The 11,234-nt window shown below is 43.4% G+C and overlaps 1 protein-coding gene across 1 annotated transcript in view; it reads right to left on the bottom strand.

The window, feature by feature from the left end:
- Positions 1-210: 210 nt before the first annotated feature.
- Positions 211-11,234, bottom strand: part of insc (INSC spindle orientation adaptor protein) — a 208,831-nt gene continuing 197,807 nt past the window's right edge. Inside the window, exons 9-11 of the mRNA XM_078221282.1 lie at positions 8,328-8,483; positions 7,528-7,604; positions 211-595 (exon numbers count right to left, since the gene is read on the bottom strand). Of these exons, the coding sequence (XP_078077408.1) occupies positions 467-595; positions 7,528-7,604; positions 8,328-8,483 (362 nt within the window). The 3' untranslated portion in view covers positions 211-466. The remainder of the gene's footprint in view (positions 596-7,527; positions 7,605-8,327; positions 8,484-11,234) is intronic.

Here is an 11,234-nt window from a genome sequence, read left to right as displayed (position 1 = left end):
TGGAGGGTTGGTGCAGATTCAATGGGCCGAATGGCCTTCTGCATGGTAGGGATTCTAATGATTCTAAAGCATGCAATGATTTTACAGCACCTATTGCAGTAAGGGGATGTTCAATTATATAAGCATATAAATGCAAAGTCAGCCTCTGGTCATCATGTATTAACATTTAGTCCACTGGGAAGCAAATTATGGAGACAATTTTCTTTTTTTACAGTTTCAAACGTCGATGCCTTATTGTAGAAATTGACAGTGCAGGTATTGTTTTGAGCCTTTGGATGAGATTTGACTGCAGACCCATTCTTTGAAGATGTTTACTGATATGAAGCATCGAAGCATCTTCCATTAATGTGCAACAGCTTTTCCTTCATGTTTTATGAATTGAGAGTATTAAAACATAGCACTTTCCTTCAGCAGTGGTAATTAAGTCCAGGATCTCTTGTGCTCTTCAGACTTCTTCGGGTAATTCTCAGACAAAACTTTCCTCCATGTTTGAGCAGAGTAGGAAAGAATCCACGAGCCGAGGTTTAATTAACTGCTGGTAGTCTGAGTCCGCAAAGCTTTGTGGACAGGAAGCTGCCAGTCTCCTCAGTGCTGCCTAGAATGGACAGAGAGCTATGGATCAGAAAGAAAATTCACACTGACAGACCAACAGAATCAGAGCCGCGCCAGTGCATGTCCAGAACCTCTTAATCAAAGTAAGGGGAATTGTGCTTCCCTGCACTTAATCTACATGTCTTTATGTTAAATTTATTTGTTCTGAAGAGTGAGGCATTTTGTTATATATTTAAAAAGGTTGCATATTGCTTTAAGAGCTGATCACATGATTTGATGGTGATGTCATTAGTGTGTTGCAGGCTGCTGTTTTACTTTCAGTTTGCATCTGAGCAGTGCAGCGAACATCCCTTTCAATAAAACCTGTTGTGTGTTAGTTTGAATGTCTGTGTGCAAACCACGTACTTCTCTTTCTGTTAAAACCCACAACCCCAAACATAGTTAGGACATTACACATTTGATGTTTGGTGCATTTCTTTTATATTAACTTTATTCCTTTAGCTTTTTTTTTGTGGGACTGCATTCTTTATATTTTAGCAATGTCATATATGTTTTCACATTTTTGGCCCATTCTTTGATTTATTTTGCCATATGTTTTTTTCTCCTCTGATGGTTCTAAGGATATTAAAGATCCTATCGCAAAATTATTAGATGAACCAGAATTCCGCATAGTGTCCAGGACAACATTCTTCCCCAAATAATTTTTAAAATTATTTTATGGAATGTCGATATCACTGACAAGACCAGTATTTTCTGCCCATCCCTAATTGCACCTGAACTAAGTGGCTTGATAGGCCATTCCAGAGTCAACCACACTTGGGTTTGGAGTTGCATGTAGGTCAGACTGGGCAAGGACAGCAGATTCTCTTCTCTATAGAATATTAGTAAACCAGATGTTCACTCCACCACGTTTCATGCGCACCATTACTGAGACTAGCTTTCAATTCCAGATGTTATTAAATGAATTTAAATTAATAATTTCAGTGGGATTTGAACCCATTTCCCCAGTCCTCTAGATGACTTGTCCAGTGACATTCACTGTGCTACCATCTCCCCCTAATTTAATTCATCAATTTGTTGGCTGTAGAATTGTGCTGCGCCAAACTGGTTGCTGTTTTAAAAGTTATTCAGTAGAAGTAAATGTGAAGTCTTGACATTGGGAAAGGCACAACATGAAGTTCTTTCTTCTTCCTAACCAATTTTCTCCCTTTTTTTACTCTGAAAAGCACCAGTTCGAGCTTGAATATCAGTTCTATGTTTGCCAGCAGCTCTCCATCCAAGTCATCCAAGAAGCTATTTACATGTGAGCCATCATAATCAGCGGCAGTAGGCTTCCTGGCACATCCGGGTCTGCACGGTGGCACAATAGTTAGCACTGCTACCTCACAGTGCCAGGGATCTGGGTTCGATTCCCAGCTTGGGTCACTGTCTGTGCGGAGTCTGCACGTTCTCTCCGTGTCTGCGTGAGTTTCCTCCATGTGCTCCGGTCTCCTCCCACAGTCCAAAAGACGTGCTGGTTAGGTGCATTGGCCATGCTAAATTCTCCCTCAGTGTACCCGAACAGGCGCCAGAGTGTGGCGACCCGGGGATTTTCACAGTGACTTCATTGCATTGTTAATGCAAGCCTACTTGTGACACTAATAAACTTTAAAGCAAAAACTTTAAAAACATGCATTTTCCAAGACATCACTAGTCCAGAGTGGAAAGCCTTAGTCATTTTTCCCCACTGGTACAGAGGCAATAAACCTTTTCATGCTGTGAAACATTCATTTGTAACTGTTTTCAAGTTCCTGGTGCTTGTTATTCTACTATTATATTATCATCTATGATATATTAAATATCTTGTATTATATCCCGTGCTTCCTGTCTGAAAAATATGGTTTGGAATATCGCTTTCGTGACAACAAAAACAGCTTTTGAAATGCGAATTCCCTCGTGAAATCTGATAACAACAGGCTTTCCTATTTCATGCCTCTTGTCAGTAGCTGCTCCTACAGCAGCTCCCTGGTCCATCTCAGTAACTTTGCTTCTTAGTAGTCCCAACACTTCTGAGTCTCATCAAAGCCGACTGTAGCTTTTTCATAACTTACGGGAATGTCAAAAGAAAGCTTAGGACTCAAGTGTAGTCCCAAAACGTAATGGATTCTCACATGAATGCACAATGTTAGTAAAGGGACAAAAGACCTCCCATGGGTATTTGACCTTCCAAACCAATACTTGTCCTTTATAGTTTGGTCAGATAATTAATAAGGTGCCCTTCAATTGCCTCAAAATAGTAATCCCAAACTCCTCCCTCATGCTTTCAGATTCCTCCCATATAGTTTTTTTCAAGCTTCTTCTTCCAACTGCGTCATTGTTCCATTAATGTGAAGGTGCTCCTTACCTTGGTGAGTGTCACCAACAACTCCCCCACCCCACCGCAGCTGTCACCCACCATGTTCTTCCCATCCTCCTCCAAAGTCACTACTTCCAAAATCCCATCCTTCCTGTTATTATCCAGCATCCTCCATTACGCTTGACCCTATCATTATTCACGCAGATATTCCTGTACTACCCCCTTCCCCCACCCCACACACTCTTCATTGATGTGATCCCTCCCCTTCTCAAGGCCTGACTCTCTGAGAGCCTCCCCTGCCATGAGACTATTCAATTCATCCCCATGACTTTACAATTGCCAACCAGGTGCCTCCCCTGAATGTAACTGTGCCCTCTGCTTCCCAACATTCTAACCCCAGAACCAAATGCCTTAATTCACTGACTGTGCCCTATACACCATTACAAGCGAGACTGTCACTACCCAAAGAGCCCAAGATTAGGACCAAGACACATGTCATGTAGAGCCCTCCAGCCTGAACGTGTGTGCTCATGCTCCAGACAATCTCTTAAGACTGCCTTCTGGACAGTCTTTCACCCTTCCCCAGACAAATGGTAAGTTCACTCCCAAAGGCAATCATTCACGCCTTCCCTCTGCTTCTTGACCCCCTTCCCCACTCCACCCCCCCCCCCCTCCCCCTGTCGTGCCTCAGTCTCACCCCTCCGCTGTGCCCAGCCTTGGTGCAGCTTGTGCTATAAGCACCTGATATCTTTCAGCGATGGTGTGAAAGGAAGTCGGAAGCAGCATCTCCTGACCTCCAATTTGTGGATGAAGTGAAGTTCGCTAGCTGTGTGCCACTTGGAAACAGTCGTAAAACTGAATATTCTAATTAGCTGCTAACAGGGCGGCACGGTGCCACAGTGGTCAGCACTGCTGCCTCACAGCACCAGGCACCCGGATTCAATTCCGGCCTTGCGTGACCGTCTGTGTGGAGTTTGCATGTTCTCCCCGTGTCTGCATGGGTTTCCTCTGGGGGCTCCAGTTTCAAAGAACAAAGAACAAAGAAAATTACAGCACAGGAACAGGCCCTTCGGCCCTCCAAGCCTGCACCGGCCATGCTGCCCGACTTAACTAAAACCCCCTACCCTTCCGGGGACCATATCCCTCTATTCCCATCCTATTCATGTATTTGTCCAGATGCCTCTTAAACTCACTATTGTATCCGCTTCCACTACCTCCCCCAACAGCGTGTTCCAAGCACCCACCACCCTCTGTGTAAAAAACTTGCCTCGTACATCTCCTTTAAACCTTGCCCCTCACACCTTAAACCTATGCCTCCTAGTAATTGACTCTTCCACCCTGGAAAAAAGCTTCTGACTATCCACTCTTTCCATGCCCCTCATAATTTTGTAGACTTCTATCAGGTCGCCCCTCAACCTCCGTCGTTCCAGTGAGAACCAACCAAGTTTCTCCAACCTCTCCTCATAGCTAATGCCCTCCATGACAGGCAACATCCTGGTAAATCTTTTCTGTACCCTCTCCAAAGCCTCCACATCCTTCCGGTAGTGTGGCGACCAGAATTGAACACTATATTCCAAGTGCGGCCTAACTAAAGTTCTATAAAGCTGCAACGTGACTTGCCAATTTTTAAACTCAATGCCCCGGCCGATGAAGGCAAGCATGCTGAATGCCTTCTTGACTACCTTCTCCACCTGCATTGCCACTTTCAATGACCTGCGTAGCTGTACACCCAGATCCCTCTGCCTATCAATACTCTTAAGGGTTCTGCCATTTACTGTATATTCCCTATCTTTATTAGACCTTCCAAAATACGTTACCTCACATTTGTCCAGATTAAATTTCCTCCCACAGTCCAAAGATGTGCGGGTTAGGTGGATTGGCGATGCTAAATTGCCCTTTAGTGTCATGGAGATTAGCAAGGAAAATATGTGGCATTATGGGGATAACGCCTGGATGGGATTGTTGTTGGTGCAGGTTTGATGGGCTGAATGGCCTCTTTTTGCACTATAGGTATTCTTTGATTCCATATAATTTGGAGGGGGAAGGACGTGATCCCAGTGAGTTGGCCTTTTAATGAGCATTCATGAGATGCTAATGAATGCAAATGGCATTCTTGACATTACTCTGCAGGAAATTCAACCCACCTTTGAAGTCTGGAGAACAAAATTCCAAACTACCTTCCTGCTGATGGGAAACTGATTATTTTCATCCACACCAAATTAAGTGCCCCCACCTACCACAATTCCCACTGCTGGTGGGAGCAGATGATTCTGCCCTGTGTCTCTCCTCAATCTATATGCTTCCATCTTGAGTTTTGTTTTCGCAACTTTCTTTTAATTTTCATAAGCCTGTATTAGTTCCTTTTGTATTATTCAGTAGCCTTCTCTCCTATTCCCTTTTAAACTTCGAAACTTGCTCTAGACTTTAATCTTTATCATGCGTTTCTTTGGCATTGTTAGTCCTAATTTCATCATATATCTCTTTATAAGTTTTATGTTACCTCCATTTTATTTATCCATAGAACTCTGCTCCTTGATGCATTGCCTCTTTAACCACTTTGGAATAGATTTACGTTGGACTCTATCTATCTCATGTTTGAAGATGTTCTACTGCTGAGCCACTGAAGTGTGTTTCTGCCCCATTTACTTTAGATCAGATGATTTCTTATCTCACTGAACTTCCAGCAAATCTTAGCATTGACTCTTTGTTCTATTCTTGCACTGAAATGTTATGGTCATGACTTCCCAAAGATTCTACAACTTTAACATTGATTATTTGACCCATTTCCTTCCCAGAATTAAATCAAGCAACAATTCTTCCATTGTTAAGATCAGAAGTATCAATGAATGGTATTTGAGCAGTGCTTTTAGCATAGCAAAAACATGCCAAGGTGCTTCACCAGAGCATTATTTTTTGTTCATTCATGGGACATGGGCGTCGCTGGCTGGCCAGCATTTATTGTCCATCCCTAGTTGCCCGAGGGTAGTTGAGAGTCAACCACATTGCTGTGGCTCTGGAGTCACAGGCCAGACCAGGTCCAGCACTTTTTGAAACACCCCTTTGCAATAGATGATTCTGAGTCCACCTTGGGCAAGGACAAAATGCATGGAGAAAACAGCTGGCCAACAGACTACCAGAGAGGGCTCTGTGCTAGCTCAAACCATTTCAACATATACACAAATGAGCTACAAATGACGATGCCCCACATGTTCATTTATGCTGATTACGTCTGTTGTGCCACCCAAGTTCCATCCTCTGCTCTCTGGACCAGATCTTTAACAAAGGTTTTACAAAGTTGACGGACTACTACAGCACATGGCAACTCATGTCAAATCCCTTTATATCCATTGGATTCCACCTCCACAATACCAGTGTCAAGAAAGAATTGCATATCCACAAGGGTGGCCAGAGACTAAAACATGATCCCAACCCAACATACTTAGGAATGACTGCAGATAGGACTCTGTGCTTCCGGGAACATTTGAAGAAAATAGCAACAAAGGTCAAAATCAGAAACAATCTGTTAACCAAACTTTCTGGATCTACGTGTGCTGCTTCTGCAATATACTGGACCTCAGTACTTGCCCGATCATACTCAGCAGGTGAGTATTGTGCAGCTTCATACACGCATCTTGTTGACACTTAACTGAATGCAAAAAGTGCATCATAGCTGGAACTCTCCACTCAATATCCCACCTCTGGCTTCCCGTCATCGCAAACATCACTCCCCCACACATCCACCAACTGACAAGGTGGTCGAAAGCATCAGAGCCACACCTCCCTTTCCACTCCGTGACGACCTGTTCAACCCACCTGATACCTGTCTTCCATCTCGATGCCCCATATGGAGCACCATTCCTGAGCAGGATCCAAAGGAAAACATTCCTTGGATCAAGGGATGGGAAACACAGGAAGTCATTAAGAAGCAACATGTGTCAAAACCACATCTGTTGAATGGCTGACTTTGCACTATTGTGGTGAGAGTGGCCCTGGCTAAACAGGTTCAGGACAGGCGAGGGCCCCGGAGCAGCCAACCCCTACCACTAGGACCTCAGTTCATACCCCTTACACACTTGTGGAAAAATGCAAACAATGTTGCACATTAATGAGGAATGTGGTCTCCCCACTACGGAATAAGTGGTGAACATTAAGCACAGTAAACGAGGTGGCAATCATTTAAGTGAAGAGTGAAAAATTAGGGGAGTATAATGTAAACTTGGTGCCGAGGCATCCATACCTCATTAACTTTGACATATTCTGGAACATTTACTGTTAGTAAGAGATGGTCAACAGGAGAGATGCAACCTGTTGCTACATGTGTCACCCCAAGACAGTCAATTGAATAGAAAGCCAATATGATTGTGGCAAACATTTATTTTCGCATTTATTTCACGGTTCTGCCCCATGTAAGTTCAATATCGTTTGTTCATCCACAAGGAAATTAAACTTAAAGTCAACTAACGTTTGGGCCACAAATTCTATCTGGTGAAGAATAAGTTAATTAAAACGATATTCCAGTGGACCAGTAATATCTCCATGAGGACAGAATGAGTAAAGTTTGAAACATTACTGTTAACATTAATAGAAGAACCGTAATAATTATCAAAACAACTAACCATGTTACTAAAGTTACCACTCACCAGGCACGCCACTAACACTGAATCGCTATTATTCCGCTCAGAGGGAGATCGGCAGAGCTCAATCAGACGAGGGATACCTGCACATCAGATAAATAGAAAACCATGAGATATGTTTCATAGAGAACTGTGAAAATGCATGTAAAATACTATTAATGCAACAGTTAATATGTTTCAAATTCCCATATTCTACATCATTCTCAAGCCTCCATTTTTGTGTACATTTGTAAACAGTGTGGAACAATTTGTACCTCCTTTGTTTCCTTCAATTTTCCCTCCTGTGTTGAAGGTGTCGACTCTTCATGTGATACATTTCTACAGGTGATGGCAACTCCACAATACTATGCCAAAGTGGCCATTCTGCATGTCTGAGTCTTGACAGTGAGAGTTGACAGATTACTGAATAGTGAAAGGCGATGGAACAGAGTCCTATCCTGGCTCCACCCTCTGTCCGCATACCCATACTTTCAAGCAAGATTCACACATTAGTCATCAGGACTGGGGACCTTGACTAAGCTGTTCCTCGAGCTTGTCAAGGGTACTTAGGAAAACTTTAGTGTCCGAGCGAGATTAGTTGGTTCAGTCCAGGTCAATTTTGATCTTGATCTCCTTGGCTCAATGCAATATTGAATGTTCTCTTACATTCTCTTACATGGTGGAGTTATCGTGGTTTTTTCCTATCAATTGGATTTACAGGAATACCTAGCCAAGTATATCTATTACATGAAACACTATCCGGTGAATTGCAGTAACATGGTGTAACATGCTAGGAAATATATGTTTTCAATGCATGTTGCTCTTACAGTTCAGGCTTGTGGCAATGTTGGTTATGTCTGGCTCTCTGCTTAGACGGGCTAACGTAACTGCAGACTTCTGTAACACTCTTTCCAATGCTGCACCCTCTGCTGAAATCCCAGGTGAGATTTTTTCATGGAGAAATTCTAGCAAAAGCTCCACACCTTAAAAAAAAAGGACCAAAGAAATATCACACACTTTTAAAACATGTAATAACCCAGTCTAATCCTCTCTCTGCAAGAATCTTGTCTGAAAGTTAACATGCAGGTGCAGCAAACAATTAGGAAGGCAAATGATTTGTTGGCCTTTATTTCAAGAGATTTTGAGTACAGGTGTAAGAAGTCTTGCTGCAATTGTTTTAAGTCTTGGTAAGACAGCAGGAATTTGGCGGTGAACAGTTTTAGTCTCATTACCTAAGGAAGGATAAACGTGCCATAGAGGGAATGCAATATAGGCTCACCAGACTGATCCCTGGGATGGAAGTATTGTCCTATGAGGATTGAGGAGACTGGGCCAACAATCAGATAAAGGCAGCATTGATTTTGAAAGGGAAAGCATGCTCGAGAAATCTACTGGAATTTTTTGAGGATGTAACTTGTAGAGTAGACCGGGGAGAACTGATGGATGTAGTTTATTTAGACTTTCAGAAGGCTTTCAAAATGGTCTCAAATAGCAGACTACTATATAAGGTTAAAGCGCATGGGATTGCAGGTAGTGTCTTGAGATGGATAGAAAGCTGGTTAGCAGATAGGAAACAAAGAGTTGGAATAAATGGATCTTTTTCCAATTGGCAGGCAGTGACTGGTGAGGTTCTGCAGCGATCTGTGCTAGGACCCCAACTATTCACATTATATATTAATGATTTGGATGAGGGAACTAAATGTACTATCTCCAAATAAGCAGATGATATAAAATTGGGTGGGAGGCTGAGTAGTGAGGAGGATGCAAAGATGTTTCAGCGTGATTTGGACAGGCTAAGTGAATGGGCATATGCATGGTAGATGCAGTATAATGTGGATAAATGTGAGGTTATCCACTTTGATAACAGTAATAGGAAAACAGAGTCCTAGGGGTTGACCTCACCATTCTCCCTGGGTTGGCAGCGTTGGGACTGGACTGCCCCTTCTAGCCCTGGCATTATGATTTCACAGTAAGAATTCTCACACACCAGGTTAAAGTCCAACAGGTTTATTTGGTAGCACAAGCCACAAACTTTCAGAGTGCTGCTCCTTCATCAGGTGAGTGGGAGTCGTGTTGTTTGTGAACAGAACTCCCACTCATCTGATGAAGGAGCAGCGCTCCGAAAGCTAGTGGCTTGTGCTACCAAATAAACCTGTTGAACTTTAACCTGGTGTTGTGAGACTTCTTACTGTGCTTACCCCAGTCCAACGCCGGCATCTCCACATCATGGTGATTTCAGGCAGACCCTGTAATCAACATCTGCATTCTTGCCTGTCAGCTATGCAAATTGTGAAGTGGCCAGGTCACTTTAATCTCCAGGCCCTCCGGTCACACATAGCCTTCTACATCACTGCAGCACTCCATTATGCAGCAGAGATCTCCCTTTCTCACTGTCAGAAACTGCAAGTGTGATCAGACCCCTTTGAAGTCCTCTTACAGAGAGATGTCAATATCACATGGGGGCCTGGGAAGTGGGGGGGAGGGGGTATGGATTTACATTCTCCACTCTGCACTCAGCCCTAATGGATTCACACAGCTTTGGTTTGAATTCTGTGAGCTTTCCTAGCAAGCTAAAAACTCTGAAACCCTCTTTATTGCACTGAAAACCTTTGATCTCTTGTCAATTTCAAAATGCAGTGCTTGAAATAAGCTTCCATTGATGGCTTGATGGATTTTCAATGAAGCCTCCAGTCATCTGTTTCTATTTTCATTTGCCTTCATGCTTGAATGCATCTCAAGTACCTCCACTGCTCCTAACCGTAATGTTTACATAGACACTAAGCCTGATTGACAGCTGTGGTTTCTTCAAAAGGTCTGAAGGCTGGCCTGAATGGGGGTCTGAGGGGGAAGAGGGGCTGGGGTGGGTTGAGGGGGACAGAGGGCTGAGTGGGGTTCTGAGGAGGAAAGGGACCTGGGTGGGGAGGGTCTGATGGGGAAGGGAGCTGTGTGGTGGGGTCTGAGAGGGAATGGGGACTGAGGTGGGGCTTGACTGGGTGGAGGCTAAGTGGGGAGGGGCCTAAGTGAGGGGGGCGGGGTGGCTGGAGTGGTCAGATTGACTTCATGCCTGCGTGGTGTGAGGGTGAATCGTTATTTGTGGGTGGGGTCACCATTTTATTTTCTGTGGGGAAGGGGTGCCTCCTGTCTCTGAGCTCAGAGATCGGAACACTCTTTAAAAATGGTGCTCTGATTTCGGGGCTGGCCGGCAGGTTCCACAAAATGACCTCATTTGCATCTTTCAGGTGGGTGAATCCCACCTGACAGATGCTGCCAGAATCAGCGGGATTCTGTTTTCATGTTTTCATGTTGGTGTGGGCACTTAGCCTGAAAACAGGAGAATTCCACCCATCATCTTTCACAAGATCAGGAAATCCTCAAATAGTTCCAGGGATGCTAAAGTAATCTTGAAGTGTAGTCACTGTTGTTATGTCGGAAAGTAAATGGTAGGCAGGGATAATAACTTATAAATTAGGACTGTTATGAAACTGTGTTAAATTTTCAATGAGCAACCAGCTTTAGCACGAATGGGTTGAAATTATGTTGTGTGTTATGCATAACCTCTACTTGAGCAGACATTAATCTTTTCTTAAATCAACAGGTTAATGAATTAATTGGAATAATTAGTTGGCAATATTGTACAGGGCAATTAGAGAATGTAATGTCTTATTTCATGCCCATATTCGTGGGAATAGTTCTTATCTCCTGTACTTGATGAAGCTCAGGCTTCAAGAAATCAA

Source organism: Mustelus asterias, chromosome 9, assembly GCF_964213995.1.
Source record: "Mustelus asterias chromosome 9, sMusAst1.hap1.1, whole genome shotgun sequence".
Classification (NCBI taxonomy): Eukaryota; Metazoa; Chordata; class Chondrichthyes; order Carcharhiniformes; family Triakidae; genus Mustelus; species Mustelus asterias.
The sequence above is the reverse complement of the archived record's forward strand: the minus strand, read 5'-3'. Positions and strand labels throughout refer to the sequence as shown.